Source organism: Arachis stenosperma, chromosome 5 (assembly GCF_014773155.1).
Source record: "Arachis stenosperma cultivar V10309 chromosome 5, arast.V10309.gnm1.PFL2, whole genome shotgun sequence".
Lineage (NCBI taxonomy): Eukaryota > Viridiplantae > Streptophyta > Magnoliopsida > Fabales > Fabaceae > Arachis > Arachis stenosperma.
Window position 1 is genome coordinate 21,828,416 of NC_080381.1, and position 26,105 is coordinate 21,854,520.

Consider the following 26,105-nt stretch of genomic DNA (forward strand, 5'->3'; position numbering starts at 1 on the left):
CCCAAGGTCCAAGGAGACAAGATTAACCTTCTTCTTCAAGAGAGTTGGGTCCTATAACATCAAAGAACCCAAAATCTCAACATTTTACCCATGAAACTCGAAAATAAGGGCTGGAATTTCGAACAGAAACTTATGGCTTACCTCAAGATTAATTGTATGGGTTTTGTAGAGCTCTCCGCGGTGAACGCGTGGCCGCAAACGGAGCGGCAATCGGAGCTCTAGATCAAAAGTTATGGTGGTTTGAAGATCAAGTGATAGATAGAAGGTTGAGAGAGTGTTCTTCCCCCATCCCTCTACTTTTCAGCGTGTTTTTGAGTGCTGTGAGGAGAGAGAGTGCTGAAAACTAGGGTTTTGGTTTAGTTATGTTGGGCCAAGGGCCCACTTTGGGTCCGGTTGGCCCGGTTTGGCCCGTTCGGTCCAATCTTGGTCCGAATTCTATAAAATTGGTACCAAAATTCTCGTCTCAATCTCCTCTATCACATTTAGCCATAAAAATCACATTTTAGGCTTTCTAGGATAAATTCTCAATTAGCCGTTAATTAACCGAGTTTTACATCCTAATAGTTGTTTAAGCGGACGAGTGAGATGATCACTTAACAAACTCAAATTAATTAAGACAAATACTAATTATTTTTTATTTTAATATTAAAAATTCTGAAAGTTTGATTTTAACTATAACTTTATAAAGTATTTATAATAATAATTACTTTATATATTATTTAATTTTTTAATAAAATTTTTTTATATAATTTTATGTAATATCCCGTACAGAGTACGGGAACATACACAAGTTAGACGTAAAAAAACATATTTTTCAAAAAATTTAATATAATAGTAGCCTTGCATTGCCACATATAAGGGTGAACGCGGATCGGATCGGATCGGATATGACTAAAATTTTGATTAGATCCGCACTAAAATCATCGGATCGAATCAGATCAAATATCCGCGGTTTTTAAGGTTGGATCCGATGTGCGGATCAGATCGGGTATCGGATATATATGTAAAATACTAAAATATTTTTAAAAGTTTATTTTTATTAAAAAATATCAATAAAATTCATTTTTTCTATTCTTTTAAATATGTTTACTTTTAAAATAATATTAAACATGCTTTTCTTAAATAATAAATTAAAATAATATAACATATATGATAATTATAAGTTGAAATAAAACATAAAAAGAATATTTAGTTATTTATTTCTTTATTTTTGCGGATATGCGGATCGAATACGCGGATAGCAACACAAAATTCACAATTCGATTCGATTAGTGTGCGGATCCGATCCGATCTAAAAGTTTTGCAAATCGAATCCATATCTACAATTTTCGATGAGATTCAGACAAACACGCAGATCGAATTCGATCCATGAACGCCCTTACACAAGGGACGGAAACGTGGCATATAGATGTATATTGTTGCAAGTTGAAACTTTATTATTACTAAATTAATTAAAGATAGCAAATTACATATAATCATGGCTGATAAATTGTCTTTCATTGTTTAAGAAAATCAGTAACATGCTTGATCAATCTCTTGCCTTTGTCAGTGTGGGGATGGAACATGTAATAAACATGTTGCTCTCCTTTCTCTTCGAACAATTGCACTTGCCCTTTCCAGCCACTGGCCCTGACGGCCTCGTAATACAAAACAGTTCTATCCCTAAACGATACATCATCGCCGGCAACCGAAATGAACATCTTGGAGCAACCAAGGGTAGCCAAGCTGGGTGCCCCAGGAGCCATTGGATTCACCATGGGGTTGTCGATCCCACCAGGAGCATCAGGGTACACAATACCCCATGCCATATACGGCAAGCTTTTCTCGAACCCTTCAATCGGTTCCGACCCAACTGGCTTCGAACCACAAAAGTAAGGGTGGTTCATATATGCACCAATGATTTTGACACCGTTAGGTAAAGGCTCAACACCGGCACGCATGGCAACGTTGTGGACAATGTTTCCACCGCTGCTATCACCCCCTATGAAGATCTTGCTGAAATCCCCGTGGTCGATGAGCCATGGTTCACTGATAATGTGGCTGTTTTGGGTGGCATTGGCATGAGTTGCAGCCCATTTGAGACCAGCCCAGCAATCCTCGTACGCTGCAGGGAGATAATGCTCTGGGGCTTTTCTGTGTTCCACGGAGACAATCAAAACATTTGCTTGGGATGCTACGATGTTGCAATATTCATGGTGATGTTCTGAAAAGGCTGATTCACGGCAGAAGGCGCCGCCGTGAAAGTAGACCAAGATGGGGAGTTTCTGATCATTGGCGTTCAGTTTGGGAAGGTAGAGTCGAGCAGAGAGGAGGGGGTTAATGGAGAAGACAATGTCTTTGGAGGAGACACCGGTTTCAGGGTCATTGAGACATGGTGGAGCCCTCGGCATGTTTCCAAGGCGTTCTGTGCTACCATCGTTGTAGACATTTAGGAACGTTGGGATTTGTAAAACTATTTGCTTCATGCTGTTGGTGCCTTCTATGGATGCCATTTCAAAATGTTTTATTCCTCTCTAAGTCACTATGACAATGTCTCTTAAGGGTTATATATAAGTTGATGATTATATTCACCCTTCTTGATGTTGTTATATAATAGTTATTTTGGTTAATTGAAAGATCTGATGAACTTAAATGAAATACAATACATTATTCATTCTGAAAACATGGTAATGTTATTTCTGGAAAGTAGAATATCTGCTCATGTATCATATGAATGGATTATGTTATTTAATTTGGTGCATGAACCTTTTCTCCGTTTACAATATTTCTTTCCTTTTATAAATTTTCTTTATCTCTTTCCTTAATGAGGTAGATACCTTCTTTTGGACACAAAAATCTTCCCTGTTAACTGAATGGAAAGTCGCACTAGTTGTCCTATATATTCATTAATAAAGGAGAATCGGAAATGATAGTCAATTTTAATAATTAATAATGAAATACATTTTTTCTTCTTTTGGTTCTTATTTATGGTAATTAATGAATTTATGCTATAATTCAAAATAACTGTTCATTTTTAAATTTTATTTGATCTAAAATAATTAAATTTTAAAAATTATATAAGAGTAATTAATTTTATTTTTTGCATTAGTACCTCTATTAGTAAATGAAGGAGAAATACTGAAAATATGAATTAAATTAAATAGTTAATAGAGATAATTTTGTACACTAAATACTAATGTGACTGAAAATGTCTAACAAATAATTAATATATGGATATAATACATAATTACATATAGATACCAAATTAAATTTCATTCTAACTCATCAAACAATTTAAAATAAAGAAAGAAAATATAGTCAAGTATAATTTGAGTTAAGGGAGATGACGGATTTGTTTGGGCGTCAATCTCAAAAATAAATTTTTTTAAATGATACTTTTTTAAAAGATTTTTTATAAAAATAAAAGTAATTTTATATTTGGATATCTCATGTAAAAAGATCTTTTTATTTATCAATTATGTTTGGGTAAAACAAGATAAAAATATTTTTTTGTTAATTTATTATGTGAAAAATATCTTATTTTAACAAAAAAGATCTTTTAAAAAAAATCTAAATTGTAGCTTCTCAAAAAATATTTTTTTATTTTTCTAGTATTTTTATTTTTATTATTAAAAATTTGCTAAATACTAAAAAATAAAAAATATATTTTTTCATTAAAAAAGATATTTTTTATCAATTTAATGGCGCTCAAACAAGCACAATATCATTTACGTGTAATAACTATTTAAAAAAAATCTACGGGATCAACATCTATCTACTTATCTACTTCTACTTAATATACTAAAACTGGGTTTTCTCCCGACTAATGAAGGTGAGATGTCGATCCCTCATGACTCTGTTTTCCCTACAAAATGAACTTTTCTATTCTTTATTCTAAATTATTTTATAAAAAATATCTTTATTATAATTAATTATAATTAATATTTAATGAATAATACATAATTATACTAATTTAAGAACATATTTTTATTATAATTATATCAAATCAATATTTAATGCATTATTAAATTACTCTTTTAATCATTTTAATAATAATAATAATAATAATAATAATAATAATAATAATATAATAATTGCACCGGTCTTGATAATCATGACAAAAATATTTAAATCTAATAATAAAATAATCAAATTTTATGATATTAATGACGTACATTAATTTTAAATATTTTTAGTCATTTTAATTATATTAATTTTAAAAATATTGATATAATTCTAATTCTTATTCATTATCCAATAATAATAATAATAATAATAATAATAATAATAATAATAATAATAATAATAATAATTTGAAAAACCCATATATAAACTATTTCAATTACCCGTGTATTATTATTAAAATTCTATCTATCTACTTAATATATTAAAACTGGGTTTTTCACAAACTAATGGAAATGAGGTGTCAATTTCTCATGAAACTATTTTTCCGCCAAAATGAATGCACTATTTTTGCTTCTAAGTTTATTTTAAAAATATTTTTAATCATTTTAATATATAATAATAATAATTATTATTATTATTATTATTAATTTTATTATTATTATTATTATTATTATTATTATTATTTTATTATATTATTATTATTTATATTATTGATAATGACACCGGTTATTAATACCAATTTATATTTCTCTAAATAAATTTATTTTAGAAAAATATCTTTATTATAATTATATTATAATATTACAATTAATATTTAATGAATAATGCATAATTATACTAATTTAAGAAAATATCTTTATTATCTATCTATTCTATTATATAAAAATAAGATTTTTGCATTTAATAACAGAATTGATGTGGCATGCTCTTAAGATGTTTCCTGATTTATTTCATTTAATTCGTTAAAGGAAATCAATTATGGTGGTTGGGTTTGTTTGTGAGGCCCAAGCGCTAGAGGAGGGTGGTCTCCGACTTGGTTTACGTTTGGGAGCCGCTGTCCGAGTTGTGTATGTGAAAGAATGGGGGGTGGTACCTGCAAAGACACTCCGATGCTTAAGTCGGTAGGGGGCCTAAGAAGGTTTTGAGAATATTGGAACTTAGAGATACCTGAAGAGTGTCAAGGTATTTATAGTGGTGATCCAATAACCACCGTTGGAGTAGTGCCACTTTTTAAGATGGATAACCGTCCCTTTATCTTAGGGTAGTTGAGCTATGGCTCTTGGAAGTGGGTTGAGAGATTTTAGGGGCAGTTACTTATTTAAATAAATGTTATCTGCCAGCTAACCTTCGATCCCGACTTCCTTGGAGTGAAGTCTGTGTTGAATTCGACCTCTTGGGAAGAGGTCGTGTACGCGGGGAGGCCAATCTTTGGATTGGGCCTTTTGGTTTATTTGGACATGTACCCCAGTGTTGGGTCAGGGTAGGAACAGTGCCCCTGCTTGAGTCCGAGCTTTCAGGAGGTCGGGCTCAAGCATTTGTGGTTCTAATTTTCTTTGTTGGGTACGCCGCCTTCATGAGGTCGAGTGCACGGCGTGTTTCAAAATTTTGAAACGGTGCATTTCTTCGGCACAACTTTTTCTCTCTTTATAAGACTTGTTTTTGACTAAGTCTTTTTTTTTAAGACTGATTAGTACAACTTATTTTTTCCGAGTTATTTAAGGCTTGTAGGCTCTGTATGACTGGTTTTAGCACATCGTGCTTAACCAGAAAAGATTTCTTATCCTAATTTCGTACAACTCGTTCAGTTCGAGTTGTTTTGAGGATGCATGACTTGTTTTAATACAAATCGCTTGTTTTGAGACTTGTAATTATTTTTTAGTATAACCTCGTCTAACTCGTTTGATACGAGTAGTTTTAAGGTTTTACGATTTGCTTTATTTCAAATCGTTTAATTAAAACGTGGCTATTTCTTAATCTGATTACATACAACTCGTTTAAATTCGAGCTGTCTTTAGGACTCCACAACTTGTTTTAAGTACAACTTGTTTTACTTTGAGTCCTTTTAAAATATCAGATCATCTTTGTAGCCATTGGACTTCGTTGTTTTATCCATTGTGCTCCTACTCGAGGTCGAGCTTTATAAAGTCGAACTTGAGCAATCAAGTAGATTGGATTATCGAATGAAGCCTTTCAATGATTTGTTCAACTCGTTCATTCCGAGTTTTTTATAGATGACTTGTTTTTATACAAGTCACTTTTTTGAAGCACAACTCGTTATATATCAAGTTGTTTTATGCGATTTATTTTAATACAAATTGTTGCGCCTTAGATGAAGGGATTATATGCTTATTCCCTTTCCTTTCTAGTTTTTACAAGGTTGTTATCCTTGTGTATGAAACAACTCATTTTACCCGAGCTGTTTTTTTTTCAAAACGCTTATAATCATTTCTTTCCTTTCCAACTCGTTTCCAACTCGTTTCTGTACGAGTCATTTGGTTGAATAATTTTTGTTTTTATTCTTTTGATTTTTTACAACTCCTTTTATATCGAGTTGTTTTAATTTTGCTTTAGTGATTTTTATATGAATCACTTTTTAATGCTTTGCTTTTAATGATTTGTTTTTATACAAATCACTTTTAAAGCTTTGCTTTCAGTTTGATACGACTTGACACAAGTTCGTTGAAAATATGGTTGACTTTTGGTCCTTCAACAAAGGACTTCAATAACTTTCATATTACTTAATATTGGTCCCTTTAGGTGGTTTTACCAACTTTCTTTGCTTGCTACATTGCTAAAATTATTTCAAAGGGTTTGAGCCTTTGTTTGAACTTTTTTCTCAAGATTTTACTGTGTTTTATCCTTCGTCTTTAGGTTTTTGTTAGGCTTGCCCTTATAACCTAGGTCAACTCATCTATTGTTGAGTCGTGAGGTTTTGGCATGAGCCTTTACTGGGAACCTTAGACTTTTAGGATTTAGAGGAGGGACTTTTCATTACTTAGTTCGGACGATCAATTTGACTTATCATTGAATTGTTTTCTTAACTTATATTATTTTTGCGATACATTTTGCTCTGCTCGGGGGCTTTTCCGACTTACTAGTCGTTTGCCATATTATTGCCGAGTTCTTATGATCGTCTTTTATAACCTCTTTACACCGACTTGTACCTCGTCGCTTTATCTTGCCAACCTTCTAGGTCGAACAACAGATTTTTGCGGTTTTTCGAGCTTAAGTCGGTGCGTGTTATAGAAATACTAATGGAAATTCCTCTTCAAATTGCAAGCATGTCACGACCTTGGGAGCTCAGCTCCATTCAAGTTGGACATTTTGTAGTAACCCATTTATTAAGACTTCTAGGGTCATATCTAGTTTACTATCAGCTTTTCTTTGCCCGACCTCTGTAGCCCGATATTATTTCCTATCAAGATGAGGTCTTGCGGCGAATCTCGTAGCCATCCTTTGTCTCAAAAGCTCTTTTCTTATCCGAGTTTGCTCTCAAATTTCTAGAAGGAGGTCAAGCTTTTCTTTTGAATTTGAATGTTAACCAACTTCCTTATAGAATTTCTCAAAGCCTCTTTTCTTATTTGAGTTTGCTTTCACATTTTTGGAAGGAGGTCGAGTTCTTCTTTCGTGCTCTAATATCATTGTAGAATGTTGTCTTTGGTTTTTAATAATTTTGGACTTAGCTCTCATAATAAGCCATTGTCCCTACTTGAGGTCGAGCTTCATGAAGTTGGACTCGAGCATTCAGTCATGCCATTCTTGAATCTTACTATTTGTTGTTATGTGATTTTTACAAGTTATTTTAGACTCTCTTTATGGGAGGTCGGATAACTTGTTTTATACTTGTTGTGTCAACCTAGTAAGGTCGAATACTTGTCTCTTGGCTTGAGGAGGCATTCTTACAAATCACCATCCTTTTTCCATTTGTTTTAAACAAATTGTTGTGAGGTCGGGTTTACATTCTCTTCGTGTTGGTGTTTGATTACCATCACACTGTCCTCTAGTTATTTTTGCAATTCGTTTTAGGTTTGCCCCTTGCCAGCTTATTTTAGTACAAGTGGCTTAATGAGGTCAGACCACAATTTTTAATTTACAACTTCTTACACCACTTTGGATCTTGTCACTTCAGAAAAAGTGTGCATTAGGAAGTAAGGTGCACTTGCTAGCTGTAGTATCCCTTTTGTTGTAGACACGACACAATCTAGGTAGATTAATTTCGAGTAAGTCAGATATGTTGTAGCAGTTCTTTTCCAAGTCTTAAGTGACTTTGTTGGGATCTTTACATTTTGGCTTTTCTTCGTCTGATTTTGGTCCGATGTCATTTTGGATCAAGACGAGGTTGCCAGTTGAGAAATTTCTTCGTATGACCTTCTCATGGCCCTTTATGCATGGGATTTAGTTCTTGAAGTCGTACCTCTAGAAAGAGGTCGGACTTTTTTTTTGTAAACTCTAAGCTTATCCGACCATGTTTGTAAAGTCTGATCTTTAAAAAAGGTCGGATTTTTATTCGTAGACTTGAATCCTTAGAAGAAGTCAGATTATCTTCATGAGCTTGGATCCTTAGAAAAGGTCGGATTTTTCTTTTTAAGCTTGGAAAGAAGTCGAATTTTCTTTCTAAGCTTGGAAGTTTTCGACCTCATTGTAGACTTGATTAAAGAGGTCGGATTTCCCCTTGTCGGCTCTAAAGAGGTCGAATTCTTCTTTGTGAGCAATGAGGTTTTAGACCTCATTGTAGAGTCTAACATTTAAAAGAGGTCAGACTTTCTTCGTAGGATCTAAACAAAGTCAGATTTTTCTTTATCGGTTTGTAGGTTATTGACCTCATTATAGAGTCTGACCTTTAAAAGAGGTCAGACTTTCTCTGTGAGCTCTAAAAGAAGTCGAATTTTTTTCTCTGTGAACTCTAAAAGAGGTCAGAATTTGTATAGTATTTTTTTGATATGGACACTTCTTTGAAATTGCTGAGATAGCTATGTGGATCGGTAGGTCCATCATAGGGATCTACGTTGGGATGTTGAAAATTTCTTGGAAGTGATTATACCACAAGGAAGACTTACATTTATGTTGTCTCCAATTTCACTGTACTTGGTTGTGCGATTGTATTTTTTGTGCCAGCAAATTCGTCGAAGTCCTTTTACAAGACTTTTTTGTAGATTCTGCCATTAAGTCTTTAATCAAACTAGTTGCTTCTTCTGCTAGAGTTATGGAACTTTTGTTTATTCTCTGTCTTTTTTTTTTGTTTTTTTTTTTGTTTTTTTTTTCATGTAACTTCTTTTGCCAATTGAATTTTCTGAATTGAAAATTCTTTTATTCAATTGGCTTTGGAGTTTATCTTGGTTAGCTTTCTATAGTGACCTTGGGACGGTGCTTTCTTCTCTTTTGTTTTGGTTGTGGTGTGCTTTCTCTCTAAATGCCATCCATCTTGATTGGTGTGCAAACAGCATCAAATTCTACAATACTTTGTTGTGATTGATATGTGAATCCAACGAAGAAAAAACTGGATTCATCAATCCATTGTCGGATTGGGTTGCATTCAAATTGGCTGATGCTGCATTTTTTGGCATAAATTAAGAAGAAAGGTTTCATTGTTTTTATCAACAATGTTTTTCATTCTTTCTTTAATTACTGACCAATATGAGACATTTTATTTATTGATAAAACATGTGTATTTGGAACATGCAACTGCTCCATTACCATGAGTGGGTATCATGATTTTTTCCAAGGTTGTAAGTCGGCATTGTCCATCCTATTCCACGAAGAGGTTGGGACCAGTCACGTTCCCTTTTTTTCCTTTTTGTTTTTTTTTTGTTTTTGTTGTTGAATTTGTGGTTTTCCATCCACCATGGTTGGTGTCTACGAGTGCATTATCCTCATCTCTGCCATTTGGTATATTTAATCCAATTTAACTGTGGAAGTAGAATTATCATCCCTATTTGATACCTCTGCCCATTGGAAGAAGTTTTTACAGGATTTCTGGTATCCATAGAAACTGTATTCCAGCTTCTTTTTTAACATGCTTGCATCTTATTCATTTCGAGTGGTTGTCTGACCATCTTGTTGATCATCCGCCATTATCAAAGGTTGAGCTCCAGTTCCCCGGCAACGGCGCTAATGTTCCGGGGCTTACCTAGAACCGGATGGTGGTTGGGCTTGTTTGTGAGGCCCAAGCGCTAGAGGAGGGTGGTCTCTGACTTGGTTTACGTCTAGGAGTCGCTGTCCGAGTTGTGTATGTGAAAGAATGGGGGGTGGTACCTGCAAAGACACTCCGATACTTAAGTCAGTAGGGGGTCTAAGCAGGTTTTGAGAATATTGGAACTTAGAGATACCTGAGGAGTGTCAGGGTATTTATAGTGGTGATCCAATAACCACCATTGGAGTAGTGCCACCTTTTAAGATGGATAACCGTCCCTTTATCTTAGGGTAGTTAAGGTATGGCTCCTGGATGTGGGTTGAGAGATTTTAGGAGCAGTTACTTATTTGAATAAGTGTTATCTGCCAACTAACCTTCGATCCCGACTTCCTTGCAGTGAAGTCTGTGTTGAATCCGACTTCTTGGGAAGAGGTCGGGTATGCGGGGAGGCCAATCTTTAGATTGGGCCTTTTGATTTATTTGGACCTGGACCCCAGTGTTGGGTCAGGGTAAGAACAATGAGTATATTACTTTTTTAATTTAATTTATTATCAACATGCTTAAATGAATTGTAGTCTTTGCTTTAGTTTCACTGTGGGCAAAACTGTTACAGCCAAATTATATTATTCGTACATGATTATAATATTTAAAAAGAAAGATGAAATAATAAAATCTATTATTTTAAAAACTAAAGGGTAAAGTATACTTTTTGTCCCTGAAGTTTACTAAAAGTTTCAAACTAAAGGGTAAAGTATACTTTTTGTCCCTGAAGTTTACTAAAAGTTTCAAAATTACCCCTAAGTTTCAATTTGTTTCAATTTTATCTCAGAAGTTTTCGATTTGCATCAATTTTATCCTTTAAGTTGACGCCGTTTAAATTACTCACAGACGTTAGTGATATGGCAAAGTATAGTGTGTGATGTGGCAAGAAATGTGAAACCCCCAAAATACCCATGGCTGAGTAACCCAAGTAAACCAATTGGCATCCTTTTTCAAACATAACCCGTTTGTCTTCCCTTTGCCAGTAAGGAACATCGCCAGAGAAACAGAGTCACAGGAAGAAGCTTGGTGGGTGGTTAGACGTCGCACCGTCAACTACAGTCCGCCACAGCGACATGCAGGACGGTGCATGTTGTGACGCCGTCAAGACTGAGGGAGGAGTCTGGGATAGCATTCAGTCATCAACCATTCAAACTTGGATAGCGCCATTCTGATTAAGGTTTCTGACGAGGTAGGCCACCATTCTAGTCAATTTTGCTACTGCATGTCTGAACGGTTAGGATTTAGGGTTTTTTTTAATCACCGTTGATTGCTGTTAGGGTTCTATTGCATTGAGGGATTGAGGGATTTCTGTTCTATTTTAGTGAAAAATATAACTTTGAGGTGGTCTATATTTTTTAATGATTAGTTACTCTGTTCTTTGGTCTGAACATCTTTTTATAACGGCAGGATGGATGATTTCAGTGTTAGAGTTCATCATAGGGGTAGGTTTTGTAGTGATAAGGGTAAAAATGAGTATATTGATGGTGAGGTGACAATGGTTGACTGGTGTGACAGAGATAGATGGAGTGTTATAGAGGCTTATGATGTGGTTGGAAAACTTGGGTACATTGCTGAGAACATTGGGGTACTGTGGTATAAAGATACTGAATTAGGATTAGAAGGGTTGAAGTTGTTGAAAGGTGATGAAGAAGCAATGGAAATGGCAGATATAGGAGTTGAAAAAAAGGTAGTTGATTTGTATGTGGTGCATAAGGCCTCAATCCCTGATGATTTTTGTTACGACATTGGTTATTTAGATGTTGGAGGTGGCAGCAAAGTTGTTGAGGAGGAGTGTGTAGATGCTGATAGTGGGCCAAGTGATATTAGACAAGCCCAAAATATTCAAGCAGAAGCCCAAGGTGGAGGGGTGGATATGGAGGCCCAAATGCAGGGATTAGTTGATGCCCATTTATCTGCTGAAGAAGTGCTACAGAATATTGGTGATGGGGACAATAGTGAAGAAGAGGATGACACTGATGACCCAGATTATGAGGCTGATTCTGATCTGCATTTTAGTGATAGTGAAGATGATTATTGTGGTGATGATGGGCTATTTGATGTTGATATAACTCTTGGGGAGATGCACCAAGATATAAGAAAGTATAAGATAAGTAAGAGTGCTGTCGAGAAGTTAAAGAAAACTCAAAAGGTGGCTGCTGGGAAGAGAAAGTGCTCTCATTTAAGCGATGATGAAGGATTGAACAGTGATGAATTAGAGGAGGTATCGAGTGAGGATGATGAAGCCAGCAAGAAGAATTTCCCGTTCACAAGGAGTTGAAGGATATGAGTAGTATAAGTGGGAGGCTGGAACTCTCTATGCAACGAGAGAGGAGTTCAAGGAAGCTGTGACATCATATGCTATTCATGCTGGGAGAAACATAAAATTTCCAGTGGTCGACAATGTCCGGGTGAGGGCTAAGTGTGGAGATGGTTGTGAATGGTTTGCATATGCGGTGAAGATGGCCAATGAAGATAGTTGGCAGCTAAGAACAGTTAATGATCATCATTCTTGTAACACTGTATTTGACATAAAAGTGATGAAGTCGAAGTGGCTAGTGAAGGTCTTCAGGAGAAAAGTAGAAGAGAATCCAAAGTTGAAGCTGGGCACCATACAAAGTAGGACTCTTAGGAAGTGGAATGTGCAGATTTCAAGAGCAAAGGCATTTCAGGCCAAGCAGATTGCACTGGTTGACATTAATGGAACTTTTAGGGAGCAATATAGAAGACTTTACGACTATTGCCATGAGTTGCTGCGCACCAATCCTAGTTCATCTGTGAAGCTGCATGTTCAATTACCTCCAACAGCCCAAACTGAGCACCCCGATACATCAGTCGACCTAAGTCCACGATTTCATAGGATTTATATTTGCTTAAAGGCTTGCAAGGAGAGTTTCATGAAGTGTAGGCCTATGATAGGGCTTGATGGTTGCTTTTTGAAGACACCATATGGAGGATGGCTATTGGTTGCTATGGGGTGGGATCCGAATGACCAGATGCTACCTATAGCATATGCGGTCGTGGAGGCTGAGACAAAAGATTCATGGACGTGGTTCCTCTCAAACCTAATTGATGATATAGGAGCGGATAAATTATTACGTAGCACATTCATGTTTGACCAACAAAAGGTAATTTACTAACTTGTATTTTACTGTAATTAAGATTTTGCACTATATTTTTATGTCTAGTTATAATTAGTTAATGTTAATGTTCTTGTAATGTTCTTTTATAATTAGCACGTTCATGGCTTCTGCACTATATGTTAATGTTCTTGTAATGTTCTTTTATAAATAGTTATAAATTACTGTGAATTAGTTAGTAATGTGGCTTCTGCACTATATGTTAATGTTCTTGTAATGTTCTTTTATAATTAGTTATAAATTATTCTTGTAATGTTCTTTTATAATTAGTTATAAATTGCTGCACTATATGTTAATGTTCTTTTATATATAGTTATAAATTGCTGTGAATTAGTTAGTCATGTGGCTTCTGCACTATATGTTGCTGTTCTTTTAGAACCACAGGGCCCAAGCACATCTAGGCTGGGGTTACAACAAAAATGCTCTCGTTGTCTGAAATTGGGTCACAACAAGCGAGGCTGCCCTCTTAGAAGGCCAAACGTGAGTACTTGTCTATTAAATATAGTTTCATACATAACACTGTTTCTTGTGCTGTTTACCTCTTCATAACTGTAACTTGTTGTTGTTTTTTCTTCATGTCCATCATAGGAAACAACTGCTGCCCCATCCTCAGCATCGCCAGCCCAAAACAATAATGCTGGAATTGCTACAACATCACCAGCCCAGCACAGCACTGCAAGGAATGCTGGATCTACTGGCTCAGTGCATAAGAGGACCAGGTTGGCCAGTGTTGCAACAAGGCCTAATACCCAACCAAATGCACACAAAAAATTTCAGCCACCAAGACCAACTAGAATTCTTAGGAGCAACTCTACTTCAACTGCACAGGGACAACCCTCATCACAAGGGAGTCAGACTCAGAGTGCTCTCACAGGGTCTTAGTTGTGTCACATCTGGTGTTTGGTGTTTATTTTGGAAGATTGAAAAATGTTGGCATTTTGTATTATGACTTATGACTTATGACTCCAATTCTTTCTTTGTTGCTGAATTATTTTGCGTAGGACTTATGTAATTAAGTTTTTACTTTGGTTATGACTTATGTTAATTAGAGATTATGTTGATTAACAACTTATGTTATTTTGATAATGACTAATGTGATGGATTCATTCATGCAAATTTATTTTAGTTCACTGCTGAAATTATCTCTCATTACTTGAGTTTGTCTCTGCCACAACAGGTTCTTAATGCCAATTTTAGTGCCAAACTAATTTAATCCTTTTAGGGATATTTTTGAAACATAAATTAAACTTCAAGGACAACTATTATAACAAGTTTTCGAGTTGAGTACAATTTTGTAACTGATTACAACCAGTCAATCTATTCTTACTTCTGCTAATTTCAGCTGTCCCAAACGCATTAATACCCTAATCTCAAATGGGTTCCATTCTTCACCCACAAATAAACCATTAACATCACCATAAACCAACCTAACACACCAAAAATAACAGCCACCAACAGTTTGCATTTAGCATAAACTAATTTAGTCTTCAAGGTGGAAATCTTCATCTTTAACCTTGCAACCTCAGCCTTTTCTGTCTCTGCAACTCCATCTGCCCAGGAAAAAAATGTGCACTCCTTCCCAATCTGCAATGTAAACAAAAAAAAAAGGAACTTGAAGAAACTCATGAAGACATCAAAATAAAAAGCACTCAAAACTTACATAAAAGTATACACAGCCCCAAAATCTCCGGCCGGAATTTTCTGGTGTCTTCGACCATCTCAATACAGGGGATTCACCACAGTTGCATGTAAGCGTTCCTCGTCTCCGATTGCTTTTTTGTGATGATACAGAGCCTTGGGAAGCCATTCGTTAGGGTTTCTTATTCTTACACACAGGGAAGAAGATGAAGAGGAAGACGTAAATGAAGAAGTTAATTTTAGGGTTTGAGGTTGTGATTTTTAGCCATATCATTTTTGTAATATAAATTTTTAAACAAAAAATTAAAAATTATTTTAAAAAACGTTTTAGAAATGACTCTCACACATAGTTGCCACATAGAACTCCTTTATTGCCACGTCACTAACGTCTGTTAGTGATTTCAATGCTATTAACGTTCAAGGATAAAATTGATGCAAATCGAAAACTTCTGAGATAAAATTGAAACAAATTGAAACTTAGGGGTAATTTTAAAACTTTTAGTAAACTTCAGGGACAAAAAATATACTTTACCCAAAACTAAAATACTAACAAATTTCTTTTTATGATTATCTTGAAACAATTTTATGAATTTAGCTAATTAGCAACCTTACCATACCATGTGGTAGGTGTTGAGCAAAATGATTTAACATCTGTGTCAAGATACGCATTGACGGTATAAATATTACCTTCAATTTTAAATTTCAAACAACAAACCACAACAACAACAAAGCTTTGTACTATTAGGTAGAGTCAGCTACATGAATCAAACGATATTACTGAATTTTGTTATGTATCATATCTACAGAGAGACCATTTACATGTAGATCTTATTTGACCACCTCATATCTTTCTATCGTTTAAATTTCAATTGTCTATTTTTTTCTCCTTTTTTTGAATACATTTATATATTAATGTATAGAATGGTTATAGATTGTATATCAACTATGAAGGACTTAAGCATAAATAATGACAAAACTATAATTTTCACCTCCTTTTAAGTTATTTACAATTGCATTTAACATAAGGAATTGAGCTCATTATAGGCCAATGGATGAAAATTTTGTTGCAATCAAATTTTAAGAAAAATATTGACCATATAAAACTAATATAGCATAATTTCATTTGATGAATTTTTTTTTCTTTTTGTACAAAAGGGGAAAGATCCAGCTTAAAAAAAATATACTGAAAATTTAAAGTGTCTCATCTTTGACTTGCACAAGGCACACCTTAAGTCAAGTAAGTTTAAGTAAAATGTTGATCAGAACATCGATTCAACTAGAAAAATTCATGCCGATGAATGATAATGTTACCAAGATGTTCCGATCATTCTAACTGCTGAGGTTCATTTTTAAACCTAATCAAACCTCATTTTTTCCATCATAACCTGATCAAACCCAGAAAAAATATTATTCCATCATAACTTTTAAACCATCATAAAAATTATAAGAATAAAAAAAGGCAATATAGTCAATGCAATTAGCCAATTGTGATCACTTGTTGTAAACTGTTTTTTCTCAACCTCAATTACATCTATAGTTCAAATCTATCTAGAAATTCAGGTGCTAACTAATCTCATATTTTGGCCAATGAATCATATGTATTTAGCTAATGTTTGTAACAATTAAAGACATATAACAAATAATAAATCATTAAAATAAATGAACAGCCATGCAAATCTATCTAGCTCTAAGCATAACTAAGCATGATATTAAACCGTAAATCATCAAAAAAAGGAGAAATAATAATTTCTAGCAGAAATCTCCCATTAACATTCATTTTCATGTACTAACAACAATAAATTCAAAGTTCAATCACTAATAAATTTAATTCAGTAATGATTTTTAGCAATAAAAATATTTAGTTAAGTAATTGTTTGAGTAAGCCAGCAATAAATTTAAGGTTCACTAATGATAATCAATAAAAAAATTCATCTTAGTGATAACTTTAAGCAACAAAGAAACTAGCACAACAAATTATTCAAGGTTTAGTGGTGATAATTAGGAACAAATTCATGTCAATGATGATTTTAAGAAACAAAAAAATCTAATTCAATGATATTTTCAGCAACAAATTAAAATTAAAGTGCGGTGATTTAAATTTCAGCTACCTTCAAATTTTAAATTTAACTTAGTCAGTTTATTTAAACAACACTCCCCAATTTTAGTGTCGGCTACTACTCTATAATTCAATCATAGCTTAAGCTTCTAATCCATCTAGTCCATACTACAATTTAAGCAAGCTAATCACAATTTAAACTAAGTGAACAGATAGATCTATCATTTAAAATCTGGTTAATAATTAGCTAATTAATTAATTAGCATTTTGGCATTTAACCAACTTTCTGATGTGAAGGAATTAGAGTTAATACTCAAAATGGTCCCTGAAATTTGGGAACAGACTCAATTTAACCCCTAAAATTTCAATTGACTCAATTTGAACCCCTAATTTTGAATAAGTGACTCACGTTAGACCTTCCGTTAATCTCCATTAAAGGCACGCTTACCTGGAACGTTAAGTGACACGTGGGCCTGATACCCAGCCTTGTTAAATGACGTCGTTTTCTCCTTGGCGCATAATCTCTCTTCAGACGACATCGTTTAAAGCCATTTTGTGGTTAAAATTCAACAACACTATATTACCCAATGATCAAACTACTCAAAATAGGAAAAGTCTTCTTCTTCTTCTTCATTCTCTCACATGCACCATACTATGGAAGATCAAGTCGCTGCTAGTGTAGGTCGCCAGCAAAGCTCGTCGCACGCATTCCCGTTTGCTAGCATGAGGAAGAAGAAGCTATGCACCACTGTTTCTCCGAAAAAGGTTAGTAACGCAAGCATTTTATGTTTGGGTTCAATGTTATGTTTTGTGTCTTCTCTTGGTTGGGATTTACAAGCCATTGATTTGTGCTCTATTTGATTCTCAAATGGATTGGATGCATTGTGAAAGAAGATAGTTTGAGTCATTGATATCCTCTTCTGTTAGGTTTTTTTAAAGACTAGTTATAATTAATATTAACTGTGTTACAGAGAAGAAAGCACATCCAAGTTAATGAAGTCTACCACTTCTTTATGTACCAGTTTTTCCTTATAGATGATTTCAATAGCTGAGCTTTTACTATGATTAGTGTTAACTGTGTTTTTTTTTTTGACAAATTACTTAGTTAATTTTTCAGTAATGATATTTTTTTAAAAGTATAAAAGGAGAAATTCATGAATGAGTAAATAGATTATACTTGTCAATGTGATAATGCGTAGCTGCTAATTATAGATAACAAAAAGTGTGTAGCTGTTGTTACAGAGATAACTTTTGTATATGATTTTTTATATTTTTTGTTCTGAAAAAAGATTGCTTGGCATGTTAATGTAGAGTCATCTGATGCATGATATAAAAGGCGTTCGATGTTGAAGTTAAGTTCTTAATTGTTTGAATTATATTTGTAGATAGGTGATTTGATAACTATTGTCTATCATCACGGAGGCATCTTTGTTACTAAGAATGATGGCAGTGTAGTTTACGAAACGAACAATACGGATGAATTAACTGGACTAGATGAAGATAGATTGGATGTATTTTTACTTAGGAATTACTACAAGGATCTCGGTTATGCTAACATTATTGAATGTTAGTGGCATATTCCTGGGAGACCTTTAAAGAGTGGACTGAGAGCACTTTTACATGACAAGAAATTAATAGAGATGTGCTATCTTGCATGAATGAACCAAGAAAGAGTCTATGTATATTTTGAGCATGGAGTTTTCCAACCTCATGATGATGATGTACATGATTTTCCCAATTATAATACTACTAGAGGAGGTTCGAATGTTTGCAATGAGGTCAATTGCCAAAAACAAAGTGAAATTGTCTCACCATATTGGTAAGCTACCCCCAATCCAACAAAGTCGGCTGTAGAAGATCAGGAAAGACTCGCAAAAGTGGACACCTATATGGTGTGGAGATGATGGCTACCAAAGGTTTGAAATTCACGGCTGGCCTACTAACATGGTAGTTAATTTAAGCAAAAGCATCTGCACTTGTAGATTCTGGCAGATAACAGGTCCAACGTGATACTTAATTAACATTTTTGACGTATTGCATTTAAGAGTTTTAGATTATGACTAATTAAAATTTGTATCTGTAGACATGCCGTGTGTCCATGTATGTGCAGCAATTTCAGGGATAAATAAAAATTTCGAAGACTTTTGTCATCATTGACTGACTATGGAAGCGTATAGGAGTACATACATGCATGCATTCCTTAAATCCAATACCGGGTGAGGAACTGTGGGAAAAATCCGAATATAACAAACCTCAACTACCTAAAACTAGGAGAAGACCAGGAAATTTTAAGAAAAGGAGAAAGGACGCTGATGAGGAGCCTTCGAACAGTAAGAAGTTTAAAACTGCAACAAAGTTAAAGAAAGTCTACAAAGAATTTATTTGTACCTACTGTGGTGTTAAAAGACACACTAAAAGAAGCTGTGCTCATAGAAAAGCTGATGATATTGCCTATGCTTTTGCTGCAGCAGCAACAACTGTTGTAGCTAAATCCAAATCCCAAGATGGAGCTAATGCAAATGCACCCAATGATGCTACGGCAACTACTGGCATACAAACTGTGGATGCTCCATAGGATTCAGAGATTGACATCACCCAATCTGCTGTTTCACAGCAAAAAATTATAGAGCAGATCCCATTATATAACACATTAATTCATTACGTTTATGAAAATATCATGTTTTATTCACCATCTATTAAATATTTTCAATTACATGTAGGTGCCTCCACCTCCACCTTCACTCAAGGTTTACAGAATTTATGAAATTTGTTCCCACTTCGGGCTTCAAAGCACCAAGAAAGAAATAGAGATTAAATTATATTGTCTTTTGTGGATGACGTGATAAATGTAATTCAAAGTTGTGTGTTTTGAGGTTATTTTGTGGCCGTTTTGTGGCTGAAATTTGTGTCAGTGATTGTTTATGTCTTTTGTTATGTCTTGTATAGGGCTTTGTTTTGGAATCTTTTAAATAGCCTTTTTGTTTTGTGTCTGTAATGATGGTACTCTAGACATCACTCTTGGTTTATCATGTGTTACAATGGTCATTGTCATGACTATGGTTGACCTATGAAATCAGATTCAAGGTTTATTATTATAACTTATTTTGTAATTTAGAGATTTTGTATATATATGACAAGTTAGTTCATTATTGTTATTTGCAGATTTGTAATCAGTCTCTTGTTTATTCTTACCATTTTATTTTTACAGGTTTAGTTATAACTTTTAATTTACATAATCATACATATTTGTAATATCCTCACTGAATTTGTAGGTTTAGTCACAACTTACAATTTACAAAATAGATTTGTATTGTAAAAAACATAATTGTAGTGACATTAATTCAATTTCATTCATCATTTTTTTACACTCAAGGCATAGCCAATAAATACAACTACAAACAAAACAAGAGAAAAACTCAAAATACTATTCCATACTTTTAAAATCCTAATTTCAGCTTCTAATTCTATTGCACTAATTCTCCAACCCACGTTCATCTTCCAATGCTCAACGCTATTTTTTATTTTCATGTCTATCAGTCATGTCTTCTTCCTCCTTGCCATTTGTCCACACAAAAAGTCTACACCATTTATTCCCAGAGGTCTGTCACAAGAACCATAAAATAAATTATGTATGTATTACAAAAAGAAGATGTAAATTCAAGAAGAAAGTAATTCATGAACTTACATTATAGTTTGGACATCCAAAAAATTGTCTCTCTGGATTTGCTTCTGTTCCAGACCAACGAAGAATAGGACGTATTCCACAACCACACCAGTGTGGAACCTTTCCAAATCTAGCTCGATTTGGATTCCTTCCCAAACTTCCATGTAAATGAGACCTGTTGCAGCTTCTGGAACCTTGACTGGTGCTCCTCATCATCTTCTCCAACACCCAAATAACAACGATATCAATTTAGGAACTTGGCGTTTATTAGGGTTTTATATTCATTAAAAAGGGGGTTAAATTGAGTCTAAAAATTTTTTTCCATGTCAGCAAAGTTTTATCAGGTCATGTGTTAGGCTCATGTGTCACTTAATGTTCCAAGTAAGCGTACCGTTAATGGAGATTAACGGAAGGGCTCACATGAGTCACTTATTAAAAATTGAGAGTTTAAATTGAGTCAATTAAAATTTTAAGGATCAAATTGAGTCTGTCTCTAAATTTTAGAGATCATTTTGAGTATTAACTCGAAGAAATTATGAAATGCGAATAATAAAAACTCTTCCAATACATCTCTTTTAAAATAAATTGTCAATCAAGTTTGTTAAACTTTTTCATTCCTTTCCTTTCTCTTATCAATCAAAGTTGTTAACACCTTAACAACCTCTTAAAGAAATGGGAATAGCTCACCGCATGACGTCCAAGAGCCTGCAAATTTCAAATTTAAACTTAATCAACGATGGAAAAAGTCCCAAAGAAATGATGGAGGAATGCATGACCAATTGACCACGACCTTTCAAAGTATATGTTAATATTGATATCTATGGTTAAAAATATGCAGAAGCTAGCAAGATTACTAAAGGATATGATCATCACACACACAACACACAAATATAACTCCACATTATCAATCATAACAAGACTTGCAAGAGTTAATAGTGAAACAGTTGATAACCATTTTGAAATTGTCAAGGAAAATATGCACATCTCTATTTGGTTTCAATAATCAATTTTGAGACTGGCTACTTCTGCCGCCGGCGATGACGAGTTCAGAGAAAGCGTACGAACGCGACTAAGTGTGAAACCGTGACGACTGACGACACAGAAGCGATGAGGATCTTAAATGCGAGACCGGAGACAAGAGAGGGAGAGAGCTCGAGAGCCAATGAACAAAGAGATGAGGAATTTAAACTTCAGTGAGAAAGGAAGAGAAAAGAGACGCTGACTGTTAGGTTTTTTTCTTTTTCGGGTCAAATTGAGAGATTAGTGAGAAATTGGATTTGGGTTTGAGTTTGTGTTAGGGCAAGGGGCTAAGGATTATGGTGTTTTTTTATATAAACCTAATTGTATTTTTAAATATTTAGGAATTTAAATATTTGCAAAACAAAAAGTTAGGAATATATTTATCTTTTTTCTCAAAAAATTTAAGCATGATTCGATTTTAGATTATGTAAATCGATCGGAACGAATTGGGTTTAATAATTATAATGTGAACAATTGAATTTATTGTTGTTGCTATAATGAATCGATTTTTTTTTATTTATTAGAAAATAATTATTAACTAATTTAATAAAAACATCAAATAATAATGTGGCACATGTAAATGTCTTTATCAAAGTAATCCTGAAGATATATGTGGCTTAATCATGGTAGTTTATCAATAATTAGAAGTAAAGCCTCATCCCCTAATGACCTCACTGTTTTGTGGAGGGGACAAAAATGGTTCAATGGATTGGGCAGCTGTGAATGTGAGAATATTCTTTCTTTCAAGATAAGATTCGGCCGACGGATCGGATAATTCCAATGAGTGGACACTCCTCACTCCTCAGGCTTCCTAATGGTCAAAATTGCTATTACCTCATTGATAAAAACTGGTTCAAAATTGGAAAATTCATCATATTTTAATTTGTTGATCTGATGCAGACTCCTGTTTTAACAATTGTTCCAACCAGCTAATCATCGATCTCTGTCTGTAACTAATATGAAATGGTACGTAGATAGTAAATTAATATGATGAGAAATTCTTTAGTGGACCAAATAGTACAACATCATGATCATATGGATAATAATGAAAGCAAAGGGAAAATGCAAACAAAAATTAAAGAAGCGGAATGGACATACTCATACAAATACAAATACAAATACAAACAAGGGTAGGCTATTGTGATCAATGTAAAATAAAAGAAGCCATGCGATCTGTGATTTTCTTGGCTTTCTCAGTTTCAGGATGGAAGATGTGATAAACATGGTCCTCGCCTGCCTCTTCAAAGAGCTCGGATTTACCTTTCCACCCACTCTTGTTGAGACCCTCAAAGAACCAAATCCCTCTGTCCCTTATGGAATCATTGCCAGCGAGACACACTAGTATCTTAGAACACCCAAGGCTAGCCAAGCTGGGAGCCCCAGGAGCAAAGGGATTCACCATAGGGTTGTTGATTCCACCTGGCGCATTCGGGTAAACAAAATCCCAAACAATATAACCCAAACTCTTTTCATGCTCGCTCACAGACTCAGATCCAATTGCCTCTGAACTGTAGAAGTAAGGGTGCACATAAATAGCGCCTAGAAGATTCACATTGCCACCCTCTTCTAGAGCTTCAGAACCAGCTCGCATGGCCACGTTATGCACGATGTTGCCACCAGCACTGTCGCCGCCTATGAAGATTCTGGAGAAGTCACCATAATCGATCAGCCATGGCTCGGTAGTGTTATTGGAGGAGTGAGAAGCGACCCATTGAAGAGCGGCGAAGCAATCATCGTAAGCGGCGGGGAGATAGTGCTCCGGGGCGAGTCTGTACTCGACGGAAACCACTAGCACGGGGAGTTGAGAGACGAAGGTGTTGAAGTAGTTGTGGTAGAGTTCAGAGAAGGCGGATTCGAAGAAGAAACCACCGCCATGGAAGTAGACCAAGATTGGGAGTTTGTGGGTTTGAGGAAGGGGTTTTGGAAGGTAGAGACGCGCAGAGATGGATGGGTTTTGTGAGATGATTATGTCTTTGGATGAGACATGAGGAGTTCCATCAAGAGAGGGTGCCGCGTATGGGGTTTGTCGTGGCCGATCTACTGTTCCGTCTTTGTACAGAGTAATGTATGTTGGGATCTCCTTCTCAATCTCCTTCGAAGCCATGAATGAACTGAATTCAGTTACTTGGTCACTCTGATCTCTGATTTATTAGTTAGGTTGCTGAACTATCTAGATATCAAGCTGCCATTATTGACTCTGGAATTTGGACACCACAACAAGTCCAATTATCTGCACTATATTTATTAAATCCGATTTTATTCGATTAATTTATATAATCTAAATCGAATTATGTTTAAATTTTTTTATAAAAAGACAAATATATCTTTAAATTATAGTTTAAATTATACAATTTTTTTATATTTATTTAGAGATTATAAATTTAAATTTTATTTTTAATTTTAAAAAAATAATAAATTATTAACTTTTAAATAGAATTATGATTAACAACAAATTAATTTTTGATTAATGAAAACAAGGGATATTGTTAGAGAAAAAAAAATTAAGACAACAAATCAAATCAAACAAAGAGAATAAGGGTGGGACCAAGCTACTACTCCGCATCTCATTTTAAGCATATATATATATATATATATTGGCAAATATATATATATATATATATATATATTTTTTTTTTTTTTTTTATTACTGGGCTAACGTGTTACAAAGAAACAAATATATATATATATATATATATATATATATATATATATATTGGCAAATATATATATATTTTTATTACTGGGCTAACGTGTTACAAAGAAACAAATACAATGAATCAAGCCCAATATCTAAGAAATAAATATATTCTTTTCAAACCTTGAGGAATCCTCCTGTCGAAAAAAAGTTTCAGATACAAAGTAGGTTTTTTCAGCAGAACCTTGAGGTATATTCGGAAGTAATTAAAAAAAATTATTGGCTTTGGAGAATATATAGGCCCATCATTCGTAAGGCAATGGAGGATCCAATTCCTTCTGCTAGGATTGCTGCCTCGCTAGTTTTAAATGAAGCACACTTGTGGCTGAGCCATGTGACGTAGTGACAAAAGTATTTGTTTCAAACTAAAGCTATATAGGTTTGAATCCTACAGAATTAATGTACGTGAGTAGGTGTGCGAGTGTGTTTGTACACTTTGGCTAAGTTTGTTTAGTGTGTATGTCTGACCAATATATAGACATAGTGAAACATGTCTCATGTTTGATTTGTGAGACATAAAAATAAGAGAGACACATTTACCTACAAACATACATAATATATATATTTTTAGTATCCCACTAAAATGATGAGATACGAAATTAAAGCCATGGACACGGATCTGAAAATTTTTTTGGACCATTTTATCCTCATCGATATTTTAAAATTTAAAATTTCTCCTTCTCTTTTTACAAATTCTAATTAATTCTGAGCTCCTGTCTTATGTTTTCTAAAGCTCTGTGTGTTCTTTATTGTGGGTACGTATTGATTGATTTTGTGAAACTTTTTATTATTCTAAGATAATTTCCTTCTCCTTTTCACAAACTTTAACTAATTCTAATCTCTTCTCCTCTATTTCTGACTTTCTGCAGCTTTGTATCTTCTTCACTTGTGTGTGTTGCTGTTTTTCTGAAGGTTTTTTTTTATTATTCTATCACAATCTTTCGCCTTCATCTGTGCTAAAAAACTCAACTCAAGGTTTGAAATAATTATAATCTTTTTGTTTGTTTTTATATTGTATTTATATGTTGCTGTATTGGATATCATTTTTTTCCTTTTGAGCACATATGTGTTAGGTACTCTTATGTTCTTCCTGTTCTGGGTATGCAAACTTATAGTTTTAAATATCTAAAATGATTATATTTTTAATGGGGTTTGGTTGGAGTATTATGTTTAAGATTCAGTTGGAGTATCATGTTGGGTTATCTTGTTTTCTCTATTTTGGTCAATAAAATAGATTATAAGTGATGGTAACAAATACAAAGAGAATGTGAGAGTATTATATTTCAATTTGAATCAGTTTGATGATAGAAAATTATAGTTTTGATTCCATTTGAGAGCATCTTGTACTTGTTCCCAATTCTAAACTTGCTATGATAATGGAGGTTTGTGTATCTTCACTTGATGACTGTGTAATTCTATGTGTGGTACTCTCAGAAATTCTTAGACATTATTCAATTTTTGGATATAAAAAGATTATACATATCACGGAGAAATATCAACATTAGACTCATCTAAATACCACATTTTGAACTTTCATGGATGATAAGTATAAAATCTTATGCGCTATCATCATTATTTGCTTTCTTTAATATTTCATCAATTTAGAAATCAAACCTTTTAATTAAACTATTAGTATGTTTTTAATTTGAATTTTATTTTTAATTTTTGTATATACCAGTCTACGAAAAATTAAAACGTGAACTAAATTAAGAGTTCTCCATTTATGTATCAAAAACTATTTGCTTGATAATATGAGTATGTGATTATGGTACGAGTGTTTTTTCTACTTAAAGTTTACTTGAACTGATAAAGAAAAGCTTATTTTTTAGTGTTGTCAT

At 34.0% G+C, this 26,105-nt stretch overlaps 1 protein-coding gene across 1 annotated transcript; it reads right to left on the reverse strand.

Annotated features, from left to right (window-relative positions):
- Positions 1–1,496: 1,496 nt before the first annotated feature.
- LOC130979916 (uncharacterized) lies at positions 1,497–23,792 on the reverse strand. The gene is given in 2 exon segments (XM_057903463.1): positions 1,497–2,476; positions 22,695–23,792. Coding segments are annotated over 2 exon segments (1,962 nt in total). The 5' UTR covers positions 23,677–23,792.
- Positions 23,793–26,105: the final 2,313 nt, after the last annotated feature.